General features: G+C 38.6%; 3 protein-coding genes across 3 annotated transcripts in view; all 3 read right to left on the bottom strand.

Moving 5' to 3' along the window:
* Positions 1–520: 520 nt before the first annotated feature.
* On the bottom strand, positions 521–8,244 carry LOC149827015 (mitogen-activated protein kinase homolog NTF3-like). Its single transcript, XM_090019118.1, has 3 exons — positions 7,317–8,244; positions 3,496–3,922; positions 521–1,630 (listed from the first exon to the last, which is right to left on the bottom strand). The coding sequence occupies exons 2-3, from the start codon at positions 3,916–3,918 to the stop codon at positions 950–952; spliced, it is 1,104 nt and encodes a 367-aa protein (XP_089875244.1). The 5' UTR covers positions 3,919–3,922; positions 7,317–8,244; the 3' UTR covers positions 521–949.
* LOC149827016 (uncharacterized) lies at positions 5,996–7,323 on the bottom strand. The gene has a single exon (XM_090019119.1). It carries the CDS (start codon positions 7,185–7,187, stop codon positions 6,099–6,101), a length of 1,089 nt encoding a protein of 362 aa, XP_089875245.1. The 5' UTR covers positions 7,188–7,323; the 3' UTR covers positions 5,996–6,098.
* A 10,598-nt stretch (positions 8,245–18,842) lies between the features above and the next one.
* EMB2762 (CCAAT-binding factor) overlaps positions 18,843–25,170 on the bottom strand; it is a 44,833-nt gene continuing 38,505 nt past the window's right edge. Inside the window, exons 7-14 of the mRNA XM_090019117.1 lie at positions 22,688–22,786; positions 21,875–21,933; positions 21,607–21,781; positions 21,312–21,485; positions 20,839–20,998; positions 20,542–20,599; positions 20,350–20,455; positions 18,843–19,388 (exon numbers count right to left, since the gene is read on the bottom strand). Coding sequence (XP_089875243.1) covers positions 19,182–19,388; positions 20,350–20,455; positions 20,542–20,599; positions 20,839–20,998; positions 21,312–21,485; positions 21,607–21,781; positions 21,875–21,933; positions 22,688–22,786 — 1,038 coding nt within the window. The 3' untranslated portion in view covers positions 18,843–19,181. The remainder of the gene's footprint in view (positions 19,389–20,349; positions 20,456–20,541; positions 20,600–20,838; positions 20,999–21,311; positions 21,486–21,606; positions 21,782–21,874; positions 21,934–22,687; positions 22,787–25,170) is intronic.

Here is a 25,170-nt window from a genome sequence, read left to right as displayed (position 1 = left end):
AATGTGTCCAAAGAAGAGTCCTCCCGCCCAGAGAGACATACCAGGCGGTTAGAATCAGATATGGCAAAAGGCAAACTGATCGTGCCATCTCCTAGCAGACGACACTCTTTATTCTGCATTCCAGCAATAGACGGTGTTCCTAGTTTTGCTATCCAGTAATGAACGGTGGTGTTTATTCTGCCTTCCAGTGAGAAAGAGCATGATTCTTGTACCTGTAACGATGGGTCTTGAGTTAGAACTTCAAGGCAGATACCCCTAACTTGATTATAAAATAAATAAATCTTTTATATACGTTAACATTTCTCCATTTCATTCAATAGAGATTTCCTCTAGTTTGATCGGGGAAGAATAAAAAGAAAGAAATAATAAAAGTATCAGTTATCAGTTTCATTTGCATTTGACTTTTTCTTGAGAAAAGCATAGTTGCAAGCCTCAGCCATAAAGATCACAATATATTTTCAGTTTCCAATTTGCACAAATTTCTGACTTGATTATAAAGAAATATGGGATTTCCGAGTGATTTCACAAATATAAAGAAACTCATGGCTATTTCTAGGGATGCTGCTTGACATAAAGTTTAGACTAACATGAAGACCAATAACACTACAAAGTGACACCATTGTCAAAAGTCGACACCAAGGACCAAAACAACAAGATCCTCATACCTTCAACATGATATCATCACATCAAATACACCAAATATACAACTCAAAACTCTTACAGACAAATACATACAGATCTAGAGTCAAAAACACACTCAGCTTGCAACAACTTGAAAGAAGACAGATGAATCATTAGTTAAACGGCTGATAAGTTTCTGTAAGGACTAATTGCAACACCTTTACTAATAAACCTCTAATTTCTTGCTTATCCTATGACTTTGGACTACTGCATCAAATGAGCTTCCTCCTGAATCATGCAGAGCCAAAAATGTTGAGCTCAAAACTGTCTAGGAGCTGGATAGAGCAACCACTGGATGGTAGTGAAGCATTTCCTTCCACATCATCTCTCTGACCATTTCCTCGCTTAGGTCCTCATCCATGTCAAGAACAATGGGTAATTGTGCTGGTGGATCAAGTCTCAGGTCGCAAAGAGGTGACATGTAGGGATGCTGGAGTGCCTCAGAAACACTAATTCTCTTTGAAGGATCAAACACAAGCATCCTCTGCAGCAAATCAATAGCCAATGGATTGGCATGTGGGTATAAGCGTGCCAAGGGTGTCCCAGGAGAGAAGGGCAGGGACCTCAGGTACTTCCGAGACCTTGGGTTGTCAATGAAATCAAAGTTAGACTCATCCATGCTGCCCAAGACATTGATTATCAGCTTCAGTTGGTCAAGACACTCCTTCCCAGGGAAAATGGGTTTTCGGCCCAGCAGCTCAGCAAAAATGCACCCAACAGACCATACATCAATGGAGGGGCCATAATTGTCACAGCAGAGCAGCTCAGGTGCTCGATACCAGCGTGTTACAACATATTCAGTCATGAATTGTTCTTTGCCGCTGCTAGTGCGAGCAAGGCCAAAGTCACAGATTTTCAAATCACAGTTCGCATTCACTAGGAGGTTACCAGGCTTTAAGTCGCGATGCAGAATGTTAGCTGAGTGCAAGTATTTCAGGCCTCTCAGCAACTGTAAAAGTATCAGATGTTATTAACAGGAATGTGTACTACTTACTGAAGCTCAGGGAAACAAGCATGTCCTCTAGGAATTAAGAGTTACATTGACCCCATCAATTGGAAGTTCATCAATCTGAATTCTTCGAATCCTTGCAATTTTACAAATGATTAATTCAAAAAAAATTATGTAAAACATTCTACATGCAGATCAACAAACAATCATGAAGAAAGAATATCATCAAGAGCACAACGGTTCAAGCTGATGACATGACCTGATGAGTTGAAGGAAATATCAAAGTTCAAGATAGGTACATTCACAAATATAAGATAACAGAGCTCTGTCAAGTAGATCTTAAAGAATATGTCAATGGATACGGTTGGAAGTCTGTAGCTTGATAGTTACTCCCAGATGGTGACTACATAAAGCAAAGAAATATGATGATTCTACTTTTACCATAAAAAAAGAAAAAGAAAGAAATTGGGGGTGAATTTCAGAACAGACAATTTCCTTCTGCAAACATAAACAATGGCAGGTGTCAACCTCAGACCCTACAAACATATTTGGACAAAAAAACTCAGGAAACTGACCAACATAAAAAGGTGCAAAATAATAATAATAATAACAGCAGCAGCAAACATTGGCCTATATGTGGAGGGATGTTGACTGGTAGTTAGGGCTGGGCAACAAGCCGAGTCACTTGTCGCTTGGCTCATGTTCAGCACGTAAAGATCTCGTTCAAACTCATAAAATAGACTTGGCAGGCTGAGCATGAACAATAGGTACAGGGATCAGCTAGAATCGTATAAGCAGCTAGTATTTTAGATATATTTTACATGCATTTTTTTTTATCCCATTTTTTCCAGATCTAAAACTATGTCACACGGACTCTTCTAACAAGGCACCGCACCAGCGTCGCACCGCATCCATGTGGGTGCAACACTTGGACACAGCTTCCTTTGTGTCAGGTGAAGTCCACCACACTGAGGTCCATTTTTGTCCAAAAGTAGATTCGGTTAACCCTAAGCAAGTCCAGTTATATCTATATTATGTATATAAATACATAAATGTACACACATACAAACTGTTCAAAATTATATATATACCCTCCCCGCATCCCCGCACCCCCGCACCCAAGTTTTTTTAAAGTGCCGAATCGCCGCACCCGCACCTGCACCTATGTGACATAGATCTAAAACAATGTATTTTTTCTATAAACAAGCCAGCTCGAACTCGGCTTAGCTCGTTACAAGAATGAGAAAAGCTTGAACACTTAAGCTCATCTCTTTCAGCTCGTTTACCCTAAGGCTGACCAAGGGAGAATCCACCTGCTCAGTTTATGCATTTATCCACATCTTCAATTCGATAGATAATTCAGCAGACTAACTAGGTGGTTCTGGAAGATCAATGAACTTCTATATGTTCAAGATCATTTCTTCTATCTGCACCTTCTCCACAAAAGTAAGAACAAATGGTTTTCACTCATTTTATATTAATTGAATCAACTACCTTTCTCATCCTTCCTCTAACTGAGTATCTCTGTATGTGCGTGTGTGAAATGTTCATCTCAACCATCAGCAACATATAAAGATCATAGTACACATTTTGAAATTAGAAATATCAGCACAAAAAAAAAGGCATAATGCAGGACAAAGCATTTTGATTTGCATTGCAATTGAAGTTTGAAATAAAAATTTACATGTTAGGACATGTAATTATTAGTTTGGTTTTCTTCGAGAGATTCTTGCTGCCAAAGTTTGATTCAAATATTAGCAAAACCACAATTAAAGAAGAGATCCAGCCCAAATCCGCTGCAAGATAGCACCCCTACTTAACACATTCTAACATCTAAAAGTTTTTACAACCTATGAAACTCATACCTGAAACAGGAAATATTGGCAATGATCACTGGAAAGTGCTTGAGATGACTTGATAATTTGATGCAAATCAGTGTCCATGAGTTCATAAACCAGATAAACATCCCTAAAGTTACTCCTATTGGCAGGCAACATGATATCCTTCAAAGCAATCACATTTTCATGCCGAAGATGACGAAGAAGCATTAGCTCTCTCAGAGTTCTGAGTGCATCCACACGATTCTCAAAGGCATTATGTATCTTCTTAATAGCAACCTTTTCATTAGTTTCTCTATTAATTGAGGAACACACAATACCATATGCTCCTCTACCAATTGGTTTGATTGGGATGTACTTTGTGTCCACCTCAAACAATGTTTGCCACATTGAGTAATAATGCTTGCCTTTGTTTCCAATCCCATTTGGAGGATCCACTAGAGTTGCCATTGCACTGTAGTATATTACAAACCAGAGACAAGTTAAGAGTACAAAATGTACAATAGAGATATCAGTATAACAAAGAAAGAATCCAAATGATACCACCAAATACTTCAACATTTCGGATAGATTAAAGAAGAGGATCAATTAAATTCATAAGCAAAACAAAACTTGCAATTGATATACACGCATTTTTTAACTTACAATATTTTTGAAAGCCTTTGTTCAAAAATGAAGAAAATGCCAAAGTGTCATAACAAAATTGAAAAACTCCAACACAAGTTTGTTGCAATAGTAAAATAATGTTTTCTTGAGAAATTCATGTGTCAAAAAGAATTTTTTTCTTTTTAAATGTCCAGAATTTCCCAAGAAAATCACTTACCTTAGAAAAACCTTGTTAGTATTATCCCAGACTGATGTTTGTGACTGTGTGTGCATGTGTAGTTTTTTTTTATGAATAGAACATCAACGAGACCAAAGAATGAAGACATTTCAAACATAGTAACAACACACCTATTGTCACAACAATCTATCTAAATGTAAATCAAACAAACTCGATTTTTTTTTTTGTTTCAGAAAACCCAAAATGATATTTCAGTTATGTAATTCCAAATTGCATGAGTATTTCAGTCATTCTCTAATTAGGTTTCATCTTCTTTCCCTGGTTAAGGCCAGTATCTATGATTGATCTCCAAATTTATAGTAATCAAACATGATCCCATTTTCGATAACTTTGTTGCAGAAAATTTACCATTCGACTTAAAAGATCAAGGTGGAATACTTGAGGCCAGATGGTTAACAGTGCTAATTTGTTTGGTGGAAGAGTGGAGATGATTTTGCTTGTTTTTTTGGGTTACTAGGATGCCCCGCCAGGGGGGTATTCACGGGCATGCCCCCATAGGAACCTCAACAGCCCCCCCCCCCCCACACACACACACACACATTGCAAAACCATTCCCATCAAGGTGAAAACCCCCGGGGTTGGGCCCTGCCCACTAAGGGTATCCACTCCCATTGCTTATTTGCAGAATGCTTACCCAGGCATTTGAACATGAGAGGTCCAGGAAACAGTTGGACAATCAAGCACACCCATAGCCAGGTAAGCAGGGCCCAGGTAGTGGAGATGACTCTTACAACCAAGACCTTCATTGTTAACCTTATTTCAGATATAAGGGTCTGATTTTAATCAATTCAATGTGTAACAATTAAGTTCACACAATTTTCAATAATGATAATGGTGGAGTAAAGACCAACTTTTGGCCATCTTTCTAACTAGGATATCCACAAGAACCATTTAATATGCTTTCCTGGAAGGCTAGGCAGAGGAGAAGTCCAACCTCGACAAAGCAATCTTGCACTGTATAGGTTACCGACAAATGCCAAAAAGAACATTCAAGAATTTAACTAAATCAACTTTCGTTCACGAGCATGGCTTTCATAATGCAGATGCCTGAGTTGTGATGGCATGTGAATTGAAAATCCAAGATAGATAATCCAGCTTAGGGAGTCCAATGGCTAATTTGAGGTGCATATCTAAAGACAGGCACCTGAAGCCCTTGGAGACCTATAGTCTGTGAGGTTTGAGAACTGAAAGCACTGTCTCAGAACCAAGGATTTCATTTTGCGAATTGCCTCGAGTAAGGAATCCATATCTTTGAGGAAAGGAGAATGGGCAACCAAACTATTAGATTGTTAGTTAAAAATGTTCCCAAAATCTTTGCCTTTCCACTCTGCAATCCAAATAATTCAATAGTTCTTTTAATCTGATTGAGGTCATTTACAACTCCTACAACATATTTGGCTCATAGAAGTCAAAGACAATGAAGGAAGATTTTGATCCATGGCAATCCACATTGCAAAGAACAAAGAAAAAATAGGAGATAGCCCCATCACAATTCAAAGCCATGACCCATCATTTAGGATAGTTCAACTCTATCAGTCCAGTTGTCACTGATATCATGACAGTTCTCCTTTGTTATCATTAGACGAAAAGAGCTGCCACATCCTATCACACAATAATAACAAATAAGTAAAACAATAAAAGATAGCCATTTCTTCTCATGCAAATTACCAAACCAATAAGATGTTAATCAATGCAATAAAGTCTGTTTTTTTTTTTTTTTTTAGATTCAAAAAGGTAGCCATTCTCAACAGATGTCAAGATTTCATAACATGAAATATTATTTCAATCATTTGGGGAGCTCCTTATCAGAATCAGAGTCCAATTTCCACCATGGCCCAGAGTTCTCATTTCCTTCCAAGCCCTCATCTCCATCAATATATGTGTTTTCACAATCTGTATCCATTTCAAGCTCAAAATGATCAGAGTCGCTCATCTCAGCCTCTGGTACATAAGTCCATTCAAGTTTCTTCAATATTTCACGATCATTCCATCGGCCCACGGTTGACAAAGCTTCCTTTTTAGCCTTCCCTGATGCAATCTCTTGCCATGAGAAGCTTGTGTCAGCACATCTTTTGAGTGCGCCGTCAATCTTATCACCTACAACCACCGTTCTCAGGTTCCTATACCTTGCCTCCTTTAAAACATCAACAAAATCAGAGTCATCTGATACAAGAACCAGGCACTTAAGCCCACGATCAATTGTTTCGGATATATGATCCCTAAGTGCCAAATCAGCAGCTTGGGGTTCATCTGGCACAGTCCTAACCCAATAACCTGCCCGTTTAATTTCACCAGCAAGGCCATATCCAACTTTAGGAACCAAGATATCTCTAGCCGCAGTCTTGTACTTCTGTATTTTCATCGCCATCTTGCCAGCCAACTCTATCCTCCGTTTTCCCTTACACGAATTGAGCCTATTCATCCGCTTCATCTGCTCCCGCTCATGTAATTCCTTGAAATGATTAATTAGCTTAACATTTGTGTGGAACTTCCTCCCACATACTCGACAAACATATGGAACAGCCGGTGTTACCAAACCTTTACTTTCTGCGCGATCCAACACCTTCCTCTCTCTCCTTTGTTGTCTGACATCAGGGGGAACATAGCTAAAAGCATGCATATTCGCATAAGCAACCATGTACCTCACCACACCGAATGCTGAAGCAGCTACCTTAAGCCTAACAGCGGCATCATATGGAGGAACAGAGGTGGGTGGTTTATTGTCCAGATCCCAAAAGATCCCCACACTACCATTGACAGTTTTAGGGTCCGAAAAGTGAGAATTAACACCTCTACTATGAAGTAACCTACTGATTGGCAGTATCATAGATAAGTGGGAGCGCAATCTCAGGGATCTTTGTGCAAGTGCATCCATTTGAATAAGTCAATCACAAGTTAAAGCCACGAAGAATTTACACTAATTTCTCTGCCATATAAAAGACGACATTTTCCATGGATTTGTAAACTATATATTGGAGGAGGTTCAGAGTTCAGGATCAAATACCTTTCCGTGGAGGGTTTTCTTTCCTTCCAAAGAGATGAAAATTTGACGATAGACGATCGCTAAAGCCTCCTCATTTTGCTAAGTGAAATTCCACCTGTTTTGTCGCCACCGTAGCTTCTTTGAACACTCGGAATTCTACTTCGAAAAATCTCCTCCTTTTGCACTTAGAAACCGAAAATTCCTCCTTATCCGGGCTTCTTTCCTCGGATTACTTCCCCAACGCTCTCTGACCTAAAACTCCGTAATTGTTTAAAATTTCAACTTGCACCGAACGAGAATCACATCAAAGAAATTTCGTTTGACCCAAAAATCGTTTCTTTTAAGACCAACAGACGAGAAACGAGAAAACCCCACCCGCAGATACTTCAAGATCCTCCTTTTCTTCAACAAACCCTCAATTCACTATCATTCCACCATAACTCGACTTGTCTCCCCTCTTTTATACGAGAAACATCTCGATCACCAGAAATCTCGACGCCTTTCCTTCGCCTCCTCTGGAACCAACTCCTTAAACCTCAAACTCCCAAAAGTTTCCTACTTCAAACCTCCATTTTTGGAGAAGCCATCCACCGATAGAAGAAAAAAACTTTCAGACCCTTCAAAAACTTCCCCTGGGTCCTTTCTCCCTTCAACACACGTCGATTTCTTCGCTTCGGCTGATCCGACGAGTTCTTGCTCGATGGTCTCCCGAACGCCCTGACCTCCGACACTTCCGAGCCCTCAATCTCTCCGGAACCAATGAACCAGCAGAAGAAAAAATGCCCCCGTCTTCTTCCTGATGAAAAGCCTCCAGTTCTCATGCAAGAACTACCATGCATTTGAGTTCGATCTCCAAAACTTGTACCCTAAGAGAGAGAGATATAGAGGTCTCCGGGTTTCCCACTGAGAACGACAAACGAACTTTGCCCTTTTCAGATTATTTCCTCCCTGGATAAAAATTTCCCGTTTTTCATGATTTTATCCTCTTTGCGTACCATCACGTCCAAAATAATCTCTCTCTCTCTCTCTCTCTCTCTCTCTCAGGTAAATATTTGGAACTAATTCTACAATAACTGCCAAACCCCTCTCCCACGCCCTCTCCTTTAATAATCAATTAATCATATAGAGCCGCTAGGATACGAGAATTAGAATATGAACTAATCTTTTCTTCTTTTTTTGCAAATTTGACCCTTTATATGTGTTCAGTCCATTTGTTAAAAAAAAAAACTCGATTTTTAGATACTTGAATATTTGTAAAAATTATGAGCAATTGATTTTCAAGTTTTAAAAAATCCTACTTAAGCATCACAATCAGATGATTCAAGTGCCTACTCCTTTAATCTGTAAGGACAGATTTAAGAAAAAGGTAAACTAAAAAATATGAAAATCTCAATTCACACTCTAGTGTTTTTTATATTTTAGTGGCTTTATATATATGTGTGTGAGAGAGACCTCACTAAAATGCCTCCAACCCCACCCAATTACTAAACATTCATGGTCATGTTGTGTCTAATCAAGAAAATCTAAATGACTCACATAATTTAGAGAATTTTCTTATAAAAAAATAAACAAAACACTCAAGTTAGTTGGGTGCAGTTAGATATCCAACAAAAAAACATAGCTTAAACCCTATTCAAATTTGAATATGATTTATGTTATCCTTTGCTCCATCCTAAGCGTGACTCCCTGAGGGCAGGGGTAAGCCTACGAAGTTTTAGGAGCGACTAGGTCTTTGATTCTCTGTATAAATATTAAAAAACAAATAACATTCGAGTTGGCATTTTTTATGCTACTACGCAACTACCATGATTGCAATCAGGCTGAGTACTCAAAATAAACCCAACCTAAATGTTTGGTATAAAATGAAGGTACGGAACTACTAAGTAGAAACTACTTTTCTTTCATATTTTCTTTTCTAGTTTTTGTAGATTGGACCTTGCAATGTGACCTACATGGAATGTTTAGTGCAAAATAGGCTTTAAATCACACGATCATAACTTGTAAGCAGGTTTTCTATAAGATTTTAAAAAAAAAATCAATGGCCCACAATGTACCCAAAGTTCACACATCAACCAATCATGTGCTTACGTTAAAAAAATTAAAAAAAAAAAGGCTATGATCCAAAGTCTCGTCCGTAGCTAACAAACTATGTTGAGTACATCTACCTACCTCGTGGGATTGCCAAATATTCATACGCACACGACACGGAGACATGCTAGTTGAGATCTTGTATTCAAGGGGTACAACATGACATTTCAAACACAATTAACAATTCTTTCATTATTTTTTCTATATTGGTATTTAGACATATTTTTTTATGTATAAAAACTGATAGAAAAATATGTTTTGATCATTTGCATTGTTTTTCTCTTTTTGAAAATGACTCTTTTCTTTAGCAAGACTATATGGTTTTTTGGGGGTGATAGTCGGAAAAGTACTATAATTTCCATTGAACCTTATCTGTGGGTGGGTGCAGGGTTGAGAATTTCAAAATGAGCTCCTCCATGCAATCGTAACCATGTTCGCTGGGCTAAGAGTTGGAGGTAAATAGCTTGTACATCACACATTCTAAACCAAGGTTTTCAATAAGCAGCCATTATTTTGACTGATTTTAGTATAAAGACTTGCTTCCCACCAAGATCAAATGAGATAAGAGGCTCATGGATTGACGTGAGAGAGTAGGGATGGCTATATTATTCTCTCCAATGTTTGCACATTTTACACCCCCACTCCATTGAAAAATCCCTCTGCAACTACTTCTCTGCAGCTTGGTAACAGCGAGCCTCTAGTTGACTCAAGAGTTGTTAAAGAGGAATAACTTCTCTTAGGTGTCCAATTAATATTTAAACACGTCACCCTGGCTGCCCAAAATATAAAACTATAGTATCATTAAGAAAAAAAACTCTAGGGTTTGACAAGACCCTCTGTCTCTCCTGTGATAAGGGGATTTTCAAAATCTTCAAAGATTCTATAAAGATATTATTAGAAGCTTTTTTTGTCCAAGATTGTTTCCCCCTGAGATTAGATAGGTAACTAATGTGGAGTTTACTTGTCTAGGAGGAGAGGCTCATTAAATGACCTTTGTTTTTTTCTAAGTTCCTCGTCAAAAAAAAAAATGTATACTTTCTCATATCTTCTTGCACCATTAGGAAACTTCTTAAGGAAATACAAAAGTAGCCAAACTCATTCTCCGCAATTTCTTGGGATTTTTTTTTTGGTGAATCATGAAAAAAATTGGATCACCTCTGCATGCAAACTCTTCGTTGGAAAATCATGATTAATGAAAAAATTAAAAAATCATGATTAATCTGGAAAATTGTAAATTTCACATTAATAACTATAAGTGACTTTTTTATGGAACAAATGAGTAGTTTTTAGAAACATGACCAATTTCTCTCTCAAAAAGAAATATGACCAATTAAAAACTCATTAAATATGCTCCTAAACATACGGCCATAAAATTTTGTCAAAACTGCTGTGCCCTTTAGTACATATCACAACGGATGGTCATAAAATATGACCAATTCTTATGTCATAAAATATTGTCAAAACTCACCAACGGGGGCTCCACTTGTCTGGTAGGAGCAGCTAGTGCACGTCACCTTGTGTTGGGAAGTTGCACGCTCAAGACCTAAGGGTATAGTTGTTTAACTGGTAAGGGGTCTGCCTAACCCGAGCTTGCCAATAATAAAAAAATAAAAATAAAATATTGTCAAAACTGCTCATCCCTTGCATACATATCACAACCGTGCTCCTCTTAAATATATATATATATATATATATATTCATCGTATTTGCACAAAAAGACAACACCTAAAAAAGTGCAATGAAGGGTAAGTTTTTTTTTTCGAAAAGATAAAATAGGTAAGTTCATATGCACTGTACATTTATTAAGGATAAATAGGGAATATTCCAGAATTCATCTTCAATCCTGTCATTGAAAATGAAGAAGGCTATCATTAAAATAATACAAAAAACTATCATGTTTTCCCATATTAATTAGGCAATCTGGGATTAGACCGACGTTACCAGTGCATTTAGACATATTTAACCATAGAATCCCAGTTTATGAACATAGAAAAAAAAAAGTATTAGAATTAGAAGTTTCATTGTTGAAAAAGAAAACAAAGAACAGCTAGTGCATGTCACCTTGTGTTGGGACGTTACATGCCAATGGTATAGTTGTATTACTAGCCCCCAAAATAAAGAGCTTTGAACAATAGAAGAAAAGCGCCTAGACCTAACAAGATTAAGGGAATACCCAAAACTATGATCATTTTATTTTTATCTTTTCATACATAACCGAAGAATGAAAAGGATTTAAATACCACCAAAGCTTACAACTGCAAAAGAAATTAAGTGAAATACTCCATAAACAAAGTCCTCAGCTTGCCTTTCAAAAACAAAATACAGGGATGATAACGATAGTGTGCCAATGCACCTTATCACCCTTCATTTCCAGGATACAGCTAGCCCCATCAGCTGTGGGGCCCAAGTAACGATGGAGGGTGATTAAGTGCAGCAGCACACTAAAAGTGTGCAATTACATTGCACTTTATACTTTCTGAAACACAGGGGGTCAAAATCAAAGGCCGTATTCCCAAAGGGTTTGGTGTGGTGGAAGGGGCCTTGGCCATTTAGATGGGTAATCAGGGTTTCATTCTATGAGTATCAGCTCCTTGTATTATTGAGGCCAGCTGGGATAAGCCCTTACTCAATCGTAGTCAAATGACTTCCAGGGGACGTGGGGTCTGCCACGGGTTTACACAGTAGAGACAGCGACCAAACGTACAACAAACTTAACCCTAACCAGCGTGACTAAGTCTTTGATTCCAAGGGTGGTATATTTTCCTGCATGGAAAAATCAAAGGCTGTTTCATGGTATCTAAGATGTTTTTCCCCACTTTCTTTTGGTCATACTTCTTTTTTTGATTGATGAATAACTAGAAAAAAAAAAGCAGATGATCAGTCATTTATATTAATTTGTAATTAATTGATAAGAAACAACTATTCATTTGAGAATGTGGTATCACAACAGGACATGAGCCCAAAAGAAATCTAACTTTATATATATATTGGCTACTAATGAAGGTAAGGAACTAATGAGCAAAAATCAATCTTTTCTTCAAAAATTTCTAATTTTTTTTAGATCAAATGTTACAGATGTGATCTACATGGTTTGTTTATGAGAAAACTTGTTTTGGATCATGTGATTATGACAAATAATTAGGTTTTTTAAAGGGGTTTAACAATCAACAGCCTACAATGTGCTAAAATTTCATAACTCAAAAAATCACATTTTTACATCAGAAAAGTAAAATCTAAGGCTTGATCCCTAACAAAGAAACCATGATTAACGTACATATGTGGTTAGATTGAGTTGATACAACTAGCACCTATGATTTCAAGGTCATTAGCTTCTTACCTTCATTAGTATAGTAAATATTTTCCCATATATATATTTATATATATGAAAGACTCGAGAAACTTTTTTCTTTTTTGAGGTAAGCCAAGGGGAAAAAACCCCAATCGCATACCGCATACTTGTAGGCTTCCAGTTGGTAAAATCGTCTTTCCTCGCCACGGAGAGTACACAGAAATTTTGCAGTTTGCTTCTTGCTTTGGGAGGTCATCATCGAATCTAATGATTTTCCTTGTTCATGTTGGGACGTGTTTGCTTTGCCTAGTAAAATGTAGAATTGTCTTAGAAGCTACAAATGTGAAACGGCATGAACTTTAGACGCGACTTCGCTCTTCCTTGAAAAGATTAAAACAATCGGACTCTCTCTCTCTCTCTCTCTCTCTCTCTCTCTCTCTCTCTCTCTCTCTCTCTCTCTCTCTCTCTCTCTCTCTCTCTCTGTGTGTGTGTGAAAGCGGGTTTAGGGTTGGTAGGTAGGCAATGGCAGAGCTATATACAATCTAGCTAGGGTGGGCAAGTGCCTACCGACCCTGAAATCTCCAATAAATGGGTTTGGGTCAAGGTAGACAGTGCCCACCTTGACCCAAATGTTCTCTCTATCCACGCCTCTATGCCCACATTAATCTGGATTTATGCCTCGGCCTCTGGTAGTAGCTAGTAGGTGGACTAATTCAAAGATTTGCTCGTGTTGATATGTTTCAATGTGTCTGGTTTTTAAAGGGCTGAAGAATTAGGATCCATGGGATTTGACAGATGCTGGAAGGATGAACCACCTGATCACTGGTATCCAATGTTTAACGTGTAGGAAGACCTAACTCGTTTGTAATCTGGTTGGCGTCTGCCTAACTCTATCTTGCCAATAACAAACAAAAATGTACAACTTGAAAAGAGGAAGAAAAAGTCTCAAGGCAAGTTCTAGTCTCTTTTTTGTGAAGACTTCCAAAAGAGCCCAATTGCGTGCCAAGATGCTGAGGAGAGTCCCGCGGTATATGCATTGCGGATATTGCAAGACAAATGCAGGAGACCCAAGTTCGCAAGAATCTATTTGGATCTGATTCATAGTTTGTATTTTATCATTTGGATCTTTTATATTTGTATCTTATTTAAGATTCATCGTATGATTAGGGTATTATTGTTTTATAAATAATTGTTATGGGGTTTGGGAGGAGAGTTCGATGATTGAACTTGTTATTTTCTTAAATTTTATTTAATTTTCTCATATTTTCTTTTTATTCTCATGCACAAGAATAACATAACATCAAGTTTTTTTTTTATGAATCGAAGATTCAATTTGCATAAAAATAGTATTAGAGCAAGATCTCGATCTTATAACAATTTCAAGAAATGGTAGTCAAGAAAAGAACGTGACAGAAATCATTGTGGAAGCAAAGGACACTGGATCTTCCCCAGAAACAATCGAAAGGTTGATATGCAAATTAAGCTTGAGAAAAATGTTGACAGGAACGATCGAATCGAAGGCTTGCGATGTTTGATCAACATATCTCCAAGATGAAACATATACTCGAGGCTTTCATGTGACGATCGGATGAGATTTGCGAGATGGAGATGTTGACCAATGTTGTTAGTATCGGTATTGGCCCTGAATCATTTGGCCGACGATTCAGCTGGATCGATCGATACCCATAAGTAAAAATCATTCTTTATCTGCCTAAAAATAATAATACAACATTACATGTCCTTCAGAAAGTGACACATGTTAAAACCATTAAAATAATGTTTTTAAAATATTTAAAAATCATTTTTTAGTATTTTTTTTACATTTATTAAAAAATAATCAATTCAAGGGTGATATGCAACAACATTGATGCTGACTCTTGATAGCACGTCGACGCAACCACCACCCTCGATGAGCCAGCACAATACTCACTGAACTATGGTTGGTCATGCACAACAGAGGAGGGTCCGAGACGAGCCTGCATGCAAGATGATGGACAATCGAAGTGCCTCTAAAGGCCGACGAAACCCTCTAAGGTTCTTTTGGTCTACACTGTTAGTGGGAAGAACCAACCACTGGGCATGGCCACTGGACCGGCCACGATTCAATTGCCATGGTCATGTCGACCGGATCTGGGCGGTCAGACATCATCGGGTGGTCCCCAGTGATCGGTGGAACTTTCCAAAGTTTTATCAGGTTGTTCTCTTCTCGAAAAGGGTATCCAGCCAGGTGGAGTTCCAACGCCAGCCGGGTTCTGACCGGCGTCCTTCCGCCGGTGGGATCCCGGTCAGCGGATCGTCCGTCGGCCAGATCTAGCTAGCTGGCGCCTCCCTTTCCTGGTGGTGTCGACACTGACGCCAGCAATGTGGTGGCAGTGGGGGTTGCAGCAACGTTCCAACTTTTGCGCTGTCACCGTTGGGAAGATCTCGGAAAGCATTTGTCTGTTGGTCGGATCCTGTCGGCCGGTGCCCAAGACTGTCGTAGGCGATGTCGGCGTTGATATTACGGTCATAGCGGAGGGTGCCTTACCGACGACCTCAGCATGGTGAGGGTTCTATCAAGAGACCGAACCAGTTTGAAATATTGATGTATATCGGTGATAGTGCTGGAACCTGATTCAGGCCAATTTTCTACCAGTTCGGGGATGATTCAAACTGGTTCGGTGGTCGTGTGCATTGGTTTGTGCCTTCAGGTCTTGGTTCGTTCGTCAGAGGACCCAATTTCCCTGATTACGTTCGATGAAAAAGAATGGTTGTTAAAGTTTCAAATTGGCATTGGATAATAGGCCATGATGTTTTCAAGAGGATTTCAAAAGGTTTGTTCTTTTTCTTGCCTTAAATGAAAAAAAAAATCCTGACAAACATGAATTAATACAAAAAGGAAATTGAAATTCAATTGAGCGATGTTTTTGAAGAAATCCCCAATGAAAACATATATTCACAAAGTAATGTAATAAATTTTGAATTTAATATCTAACCAAAATTGTTCTGTACCCCTATATTTGAAGGTCTACATTAAGGCTCTATTTGGGAGCTGGGATTCACCAAATCCCAAGGATCTCCGTTGATTGGAGTCACCGTTTTGGGAGGGGAGAAAGAGATAGGAGAGGTGTTAGGAGGGGAGATGATGTTATAAATGGGTGGATTTCAAAAATGTCTTCATGAGGATGTTGTTGCCAAATTCACTGATTTTATCACCACTGCCATCACCATTTGCAACAATGGCTCTCTAACATAGCCTGAACTTATGGTTCAACCATGTATGTAGGGGTCATACGGGCAGTCAGGAAATTAATGAAAAGCCATGATGACTTTTGAAAGATGTTATAAGTGGAAATATGATAGTGGCTCACGCCATGTTGACGTGAGGACAGAGATTGATTGAGATAGCTGGATGGTTAGGTTGCAATATCATAATCAAAGGTCCCATGTTTAAATCTTTAGGAGGTTCTCTCTCAATTTATTTCCAAATAGAGACCACATTTTTTTTCCTGAATAGCCCAAGGAAAAAAAAACCCTCATCACCCGAACGCACATAGGCTAGCCTCCAGTTGGTAAGACCCATGATGTCACCCCCTACGCACCGGATAATACACCCAGTTTCGACCTTCTAGTAAGGGATGCCACTTGTAGATTTTTGACTTATGATGACCTGTAGACAAGTTGCCCTTACCAGTGGAGCCATTGGGGGCAAATAGAGGCAGCAGGTTAACCATTGGGAAAATGTGATTTTTTTTTAGTTTTTTATATTGCCCTTTGAAGTTTAAAAATACGTATTTACCTAAAAGCGAGTGCTAGGTATTTTAGTCATTTTGGCTAAAAAAAACTTGAGTTAATGATCAATGATAAGAGTAATTCTCTGCTTTCGCAATTTCCAAGAAATCAGAGCACTACATTAGAAAATTAAAAAAAGTGAGGCTTTTTTTTAGATTGTAGGTGAAAGGATGACTCTTAAATAAAATTTTGTCTAAAAATAAAAGGTGTGCGCGGGGAGACCAAATTGGCTGTAAAATCAGTTATAAATAGAAGGGGAAATTTTCTATGCGGGAGAAATTTCCCCCACTTTTGAGGTGGAGCGCACCTGCCCATCAAACAAGGTAAACGTTTTGCCTTATTTTTGGAAAGAACTTTATCTAAAAAAAAGTTTAATCCACAATTGCATCCTCGACCCACATCGCCCAGGATCATCCACCTCGGCTCATTGTTGCCGGAGGCCATCTTCACCTGGACCCTCATCGCCGGTGTCTCCTCTACCAGCGCTGGTCACCGGCCATCTCTGCCAACTCTCATAGCCGGTCACCAGCCATCTCTCTCACTCGTTCCCCATTTCTGCATCAAACTGAGCTGAAAATATGCTTGGACAACCAGTTGTGAACTGCTTAACTGAAGGAAATATGGGGTCGTCTAGTCTTTGACCCATGACTGTATAGATCAATAATTGTTAGAATCGGTTTTCAAAGAAAATTTTCGAATCAGACATATTTGAATAGGAATGAGAAATTTTGCAGTTTGCTTCTTGCCTGAGGTTGCGTCAACGAATCTAATAATCTACGTGCTTGGTTTGCGTAATAAAATGTATAGATCAATAACCTTAGTGTGTGAAAGAGTAGGGCAAAAGATGGATTTTCGAACCAAAGCGCCTTTGCGACCATAGAAATTTAACTAGAGGGAGATCTTTGGTGCGTTGGAAAACTTGATTCGCATCATTTAGTCCAATTTTTGCCTGAAATTTGTCTGTAGATCTTGACCTGGGATTCAGAGTATCAAACACTATAAACCAGCTCTAAGCTAGCCAAACCAAGGGGATTTAGCCTTGTATCCATTGATAGTGTCTTTGGCCATTTATGTACTCCAAGACCCTCTTTCACTTGCATTTTGAGCGATAAGAATCTTAGCTCAAGCTTTGAGATATCATTGGAAGGTCGGCCAAGTATTAGATGACGAGGCATTTGGCTACCTTAAGAGAGTCATAGTCACTCCCGCCGTTTGCGCTTGGTCGAATTTCTTCATTTTGACATTCAGATCACCGTGCAGAAATCACACTGACCACGGGCCTATAATGAAAACTGACATGTAGCAAAAATAAGTATTTAATGATAAGGGATAGGTATCCAAATTATTGTTGTCGTGGGACTTGTGAATCCCATATAATCACCCTTCAATTCGAGGGACCCACACATGCTATTAAAATGAAGAAAAAATTACAAAAAAACACCTAACCTATTAACTACCCAAAAAAATGCACCAAATTGCGTTATTACGTTCAACCGCCCACTTATGAATATACTTCAAATACCGGGCTTCATATAATATTATTTTTGTCTTTTTCTATAAACAACTCGCTTTATGCCATCTTATGGTGGCATTTTAATCTTTGTTTGACTAAACAAGTGCCAAATGAATGATTGCTCAAGATCAAGTGGGTCTTTGAAACACAAACTATAAAAGCAGGTAGCTAAATGTAACAATTAAAAAGGGTTTATTATAAATTGCAGATAAGTGAGGCAGATTTTTGTTATTACTCTAAGGATCTGTTTGAAAGCCTTGAACTGAGATGAAAGCACCATTCCCTATGTGTTGCTGAAACATGGTTTGCCAAAATGTAGTGTTGAGGATGGAGTTGCCAAAGACATAGTCTTGTGAATGGTGTTGAAATGTGGTGTTGTGCTCCAACTCCATCCCCAATGCAGTGTTCTGGCAACATCACTGCTCCCAAACAGCAGAGAGCATGAGATGATTAGAGAAAACCACCACACACCTCTGATTCAAGGCTCCCAAATAGAGTGAAAAGCTTATATTTGAACAAATTCAATGAAACTGTAGAGTTGACATGCCCATACTTGCACATTGTGGGGCACACAGTACCTTACAAGTCAGACGTCCCATATTTCTGGGAAGCATTATTTAATATTAATTTCTTTTTACCACCAAGTTGTCTCCTATCCAAAAGGGTCTTCAAAGCTTTTGGAAATGGAACAGAAACATGTTTAAAGGGCATTTTGCATAAGAATTACAATTGGTTATTAATTAAGAATACAATGCTTATAACAGGTATGCCGATTATGGCCATTACATGGACCATCTCTGTGATATTCAAGAGCCCATCATCACATACAGAGACCACCATATTCAAGAACACATGATTTTGGATGGCGAGTACCTACGAATGAACTGAATGTTCACGACCTTGGGCCAGAACACACATTTCTCAAGGTGGTTGAAAAGATGAGCTCATCCAAATTACATGAGAACAAGGCTCAGAATTTCAGGCCTCTTCATCAAATGTGTAGATCAGAGCCAAGATGATATACATTCTATATGACAGATTATGGAGCAAAAGAACTGAAGAATCATGGAAACCCATCAAAATTTTATGGTGCAGTCGTGCAGTAAAATTTGACTGCACAACTCCTTGATCAATGAAATGAGATGATTAAAATAGCTAGCACCTAGACGTTGCATTAGTAACAAATAATGAGAACATGAACACCAGGAAGAAAAAAACTAGAGGATCAGTCACACCTTTGCCTCTTTGCACATTTATCACCATTGGTATTATTAGAATTGTCAGCCCTCTCTCTTTGATCCGAATGTTCTGTCAAAGCATCATGTTCCTGCCCACTCGCAAACGTCCACCCTGCAAAATCAGCTTTGGAGAAGAGAGATGTCGGTGTTGTTTTGTAGAATGCAAGAGGCACCTGTTTTATTCGGCGACCAACCTGATATATAGAAATTTTAGTTACTTATCAAGGCACTGTAAGAAAATGACAAGGTGACTAGAAGTAGAGATTGTGACTTTTAGTATGATATTCTAATATGGCTTGCATGTCAGAATGGGTGCACATAGGCAGGCAACTGTGATGGTAGCGATGGTTTCAAAGTAGCTAGAATAAGCAGTTTCATTCGATATGGAAAGAATGAGCTAGATGATGAAGATTTGAGATGCAAATGAACCTGCAGTTCACTTAGTGTGCTATAAACCATCAATATTACCATACACAAACTTCCATTGGATTCTAGATCACTTCTGGAAGAGCATGTTAAATAGATCATGACCAGGGTTACCGGAAGCGCCTAGCTAAAAGGGGAAGCGCGCTTCCCCGAAGCGCGCTTCGGAAACGCGAAACGTCGCGCTTCCGAAGCGTGGGGGGAAGTGTCCCCCTTTTTTGGGAAGCGCGCTTCCCTTTAATGGGGGACGTGTTTCCCTTTAATGGGGGACGCGCTTCCCTTTAATGGGAAGCGCGCTTCCCCCTAGCTTCCCCCTCGCTTCCCCAGTTTTTTCAATTTTTTGTATTTTTTATTTTTATTTTTTCCGCTTCCCCTCGCTTCCGAGACGCTTCCTAGGTCGCTTCCGAGACGCTTCCTAGGTCGCTTCCGAGACGTTCCCCGAATCGGTCCTAAGTGGTCCCACGCTTCCCCGCTTCCTAAAATTTTGAAAGTGCCTCGCTTCCCGTATCACTTCCCGCTCCCGCTTCCTCAACTGGCAACCATGATCATGACCCTCAATGAAACATCAAATAGGTTTAGTCTACATGTAAACTGCAAGATTGATGGTATTACGACAAAAAATATCGAACTGCACAGAAATATTCATTTCTACCTAATAGTTACATTAAAATAATTTCCCACACAAAACGTTTTGCTGAATAAGAGCAATCCCAGACAAGACTAGTACGCTACCTCTTCTTTAAATATTGTTCCATACGACCCTGAACTGAAATCTTTCACTTCAATTTCAGAAGTTTTGGCTCGAACAGTCAAGTCATTCTCAAGGGACAGGACAAACCTGGTTATATAACAATAATCAGAGAAAATAATAAAACAGTGAATTGCAGAAAACATTATTAAATTTAAGGGATTAGATAATATCACCTAGAAACTGCTGGACAGTAATGATGACGGAGAGTATCTACCTCCCATAAGGAACTTCCTGTTGCACAAGAATAAGCCCAAGCGTTCTTAGACAAAGAAAACAATTCACAGATTACACATGAAGCTGGTAAGGTAAAATATAGGATTCTGCCATATACAATGCACACTACAAAAGAAATGACTTCTAAGCCTACTAGATGGTCGAACTGTGGAAAAACCAATGGAATATTCATGTGAGATACATTTTGAGTTACAGATAAAATGAAAATGTGACATTTGTTTGGATAAATATCTTACTCATGGCCCTGGTCTTTGCAGGATCACTTTCTTCATTGTCAAATGGATCAATGCCTGGTTTTTTTCCAATTGTATGTACACAAGCATCTGATTCACTTTCTTTTTCACTTAACTCTTTTGGTTCAGTTGAAGTGTCACCAGCAACTTTGTCGCCAAATTGCTACAAAATCAACAAAAAAGTCACTAATGGCAATAAATAACACCAGAAAGCATCACAGTAGATCACAACTGAGATGATTCTTGTGACTTCTTGTATCACTGGATATATGGGTTTCACAGAGAAACATGATACCGAGAGAAAAACCCTTCACCAAGAAAAGAAAAAACCTACAACTCAAATAGAGAAGCATGTGCATGTAGAGACTAGCATCCAAGATGACTTGCGTAGTTTCAAGAACCATCATCGGCTTAGGATACACCACCAAAAGATTATACCAAATGAAAAATAAAAACTAAAAACAGAATAAACCCACCTGATGAACCAAAAAATTGATTGACGGATGCCTTCTAAGCAAATTGTGTATGATTGCAATAATAACCAATGATCCCGAAGGAGGTGCAGAAAGAGCCAACCTGCTTAATTTCTTGGCAAATGAAGCAGCTAAATATGCTGGGAAAAGTGGAGTTTTCAAACAGGTATCCAGAAACTGTAGGAAGAAATGGAAAACGTTTAGCAAATGTCTACACAAACTATCCAAAGGGAAAGAAGATGGCATAAATTAATAAGAAAATTAATTGGTAGATCTGATACCTATCATCATGAATTACCTCAAAAAACTTGGTCCGATGTTTCACACAGAAAACAGATGGAACCAGTAGTGCATATAGCTTTTCATAGAATTTAGGATATTCAAGACCATGCTGGGTCATAAGAATGAATAGGCTACTAAGTGCCATCACACTGACAACACCACTGGCATCATATGATCTTGTCAGGAAGTCGCTGCAAAACTCAAGAGGTATGCATCAGGTTAATTACAAGTTATTATTGAAATATTTTGCAAGCTACATCAAAATAATTATAAAAGTTCTATACCATAAAAGCAGAGGATTTGTAAGGTGAGGCATGACAGTTTGATGTAGATCAGCAAGAACCTAAAATTCAATTAAAAAACTGTCAAGGAAATCACAGACAAGAGAACAGAACACATTTTAACATATCAAAATATCTTGTTTAGCAGAATACTTGTACCAAAAAAAGAGCTGTAAGAAGGATATGAAGCAACCTAAGTATGGGTTATGTCAAAATCTTATAATTATAAAACATAGGACCATTCCAGAATATCACATGAGAAGACCAAAAGATTGACTGCAATAAATCCAACAGAAGTTGCAACAATAACAATATCTTAACAACAAATCATACAAAGTTCTGGATGTATAAGTACCCACTTTTTAAGAACATTGGGTATTAAGTATACATGGCAGTGGCAGTACGCTGGCGAAGGATATGACAGTGCCAATGGAGTACGGGCATGAACGGCCATGTCAACCTTGAACTAGCAGGGCAAGATGGTTTCATGCAGGATTAAATCTGACTATTGTGGCTGACAGAGAAAGAAAACCTAATTTCCAAACTGAATTTAAAAAATGGACCATTGCTACCCTAGTGTTCACATATGAAAACTTGTACAATCTAGCCATCTCTTTTTCGGAAGCTCTTCGAAGGTGGCTAGAATTTCAATAAAATAAGAAGAGCAATCCTCATGTACTGGCTAAAAATGTCCTTTCCTCATATTTTACAAGACAGAGAAAATCAATGAAGACTATTGTGCATGAAAGCTAGCTTGGGCAGCAGGAAGCACTAAACAGCAAGTAAAATACTGCAGATTCTGTTTTAGAAAGCTACCTTCTTGTATACATCAAGAGGGAGTGGCAATCTTAAGAAAGATATCCATGCCTTACTGAATCTTATCCTCACCTTCTTAACAAGAGAATTCAATAAAACCTACATAGGATATCAGAAAAAATTGTTACACATAATAAAAAATGCAGCATTCACTATAAAACATGCGAAGTCAATCAAGGAAGCTACGGAAGATAAAAATACAATAAAAAAACCTAGTTTTTTTGGTGAAATGAGAGTGTATGCTTTACAGAAAAATGAGAAGACTTTGGAAATTAACATAGAAGATTTGGTCAGATTGAGGAAAATTACAAAAGAAAACTTTTAAAAGTCCACTACATGAACAAGAAAACATGATTGACCAGGGGTGGGAGAAAGAATGAATCTGGGGTCAAACTGGATACTTGTTAGATACACGTGTCCATGGAGAATATAAAAAAAATAGAGTAAAAGCTTCAATACTATTCCATTGATCGAACCAATGACTATTCCTGATTTAATTCCATATTGAATCAATCCTATATCTATTACGAATTATAGGATGTTATGGCAAAACCTTGTTTGAAATGATGTGGTACAAGGCAACGTGCAACTTGAATGGCATGACCGTATATGGTTTTGTCATCATCTTCAATGAAGATCTCTTGGCTCGACAAATTTTGTAAATAGTACATGATGGAGCTCGAGAATAAATGATCATCATAGGCAGGATCTAGGGTTAGCGCCAAACAAGAGTCAACAATTTTCATCTTTTTGTGCCTTGAGGGGTCGACCCCCATACATCATGTATTGTTTCTTTGATAGTTGAATGAACGAAGTTCTCTAAGTTGCCCTAATTCCTCTTTTGCCGCTTATCTTCTTGGGTTTGCTCTATGGTATCAGAGCCATATTGAGCTCATAGAAAGACTATTTTGCATCAAGAGAGGGCGAAGACTGCATTCAGCTGCACATTTGGTGTTGTATTGCAAGCCGTGAAGGGAGTGCTGGCGTCATCAACACCCTCCAAATGACTGGAATAGAGTTGTAGCTTTTGGTCAGTTTGATCCCAGCATCTTCTAGTTCGTGATTTTAGAAGATTGTCAAATCAATCCGCACACAGTTTGGTTCAGACTTTGATTTTCTAAAGAATTTTTAAGATTTTCTGGATTTGGGGTAATTTTTCTGAACAGATTGGAAAATCGATTAATCTGAGCCAGCTTTTGGGTTTCTAATCTGCTGGGTTGGTAGTATTCTGGTCGTTTTTGGCTGAAGAAGCTAGAGATTAGAGAATCCACTCTGATGGAGTATTTTGCAAGATTTGAAGTGTTTTTGTGGTGAATACAGCAGGCGATAACTGAGTTCCGAGTTTTGTTTTGTGTGACAGGTTTTGGGTTGCTGTGTATGTGGGATATTTGAACCTGTATTGGTGATTCTGGCATTTTACACTCATTGTTTTGCTGAGACTTCGCAATTTTGATGTGTTTTAAGTTTCTCTTGGGTATTGAATGCCAATAGTCATTTCTTGGCATGTTTCTCATCAAGTTATGCCAGTAAAATTCAGATGAATTGTTTTTTTGCTGTGCTGATTGTCTTGAGAAATATGTTTTGGCATTGCTATTGTTGTCTTGGTATTCGCTTATAGCTCTTTTAGTTTGGGGGTTTGGTGAGATATGGAGAAGAAAGACTTCATATAATCCCCATCAAGATGGATGGGACTAATTACATATATTGCGGTGAATATGTGTGAACTGTAGTGAAAGGCCTCAGATATGGAGGATATCTTGATGGGTTGAAAAGGAAGCTTCACACGGATGATGAAAACTATGAGGTTGCTTTTGAGCAGTGTTGTTGAAAACGTCCTTCAAGGCGCAAAAATAGTGTCTCGCATCAAGGCGGGGGGAACTTTTGCCTTGAGGCACAAGCCTAAGGTGCAACTATGTCTAAGGCGTGTGCCTCATACACCTTGAGGTGTGCTCCTCATACACCTTGAGGCTCATACCTCATTTGATATTAAATAAAAAAAAATCGAAACAAAAGCGGGGGAGGGAGGCTTTTGCTCCCCAACCCCCGCCCTCTTCACCACCGGTGCAGGTCTTCTTCTTCTTCTTCTTCGCTCATTTTTCTTCTTCACTTCCTCTGTTGTCGCTTCTTTTTTCCTCCATTTTTTTCTTCTTCTTTCCTCCTTTTTTTCCTTCTTCCCTCCTTTTTCTTTCTTCCCTTCCTCTGCTGCCGCTTCTTCTTTCCTCCTTTTTTTCCTTCTTATTCTTCCTTTGTTCTTCTTCTTCTTTTTCTTCCCTCCTTTCTTCTTCTTCTTCTTCTTCTTCTTCTTCTTCTTCTTCTTCTTCTTCTTCGTCGTCGTCGTCGTCGTCTTCCCTCCTTTTATTTTTCCCTTCTTCTTTTTCTTCTTCTTCTTCTGTTCTCCTTTTCCTTTTTCTTCTTCTTCTTCTTCCCTCATTTTTCTTTTTCTCCTCCTCTGTTCTTCTTTCAGCCTTTTTTCTTCTTCGTCT

This window comes from Nuphar pumila, chromosome 10 (genome assembly GCF_984573655.1).
Source record: "Nuphar pumila chromosome 10, dmNupPumi1.hap1.1, whole genome shotgun sequence".
NCBI classification, from domain to species: Eukaryota; Viridiplantae; Streptophyta; class Magnoliopsida; order Nymphaeales; family Nymphaeaceae; genus Nuphar; species Nuphar pumila.
This window is presented reverse-complemented; position numbering and strand designations above follow the sequence as displayed.

Excerpts from the sequence above, each read along its gene's own strand:
- LOC149827016 (XM_090019119.1), bottom strand. The coding sequence starts at position 7,187 with ATGGATGCACTTGCACAAAGATCCCTGAGATTGCGCTCCCACTTATCT.
- LOC149827015 (XM_090019118.1), bottom strand. The coding sequence starts at position 3,918 with ATGGCAACTCTAGTGGATCCTCCAAATGGGATTGGAAACAAAGGCAAG. Across the intron at positions 1,631-3,495 it reads GCCAATATTTCCTGTTTCAG|TTGCTGAGAGGCCTGAAATA; the intron begins GTATGAGTTTCA and ends ATACTTTTACAG.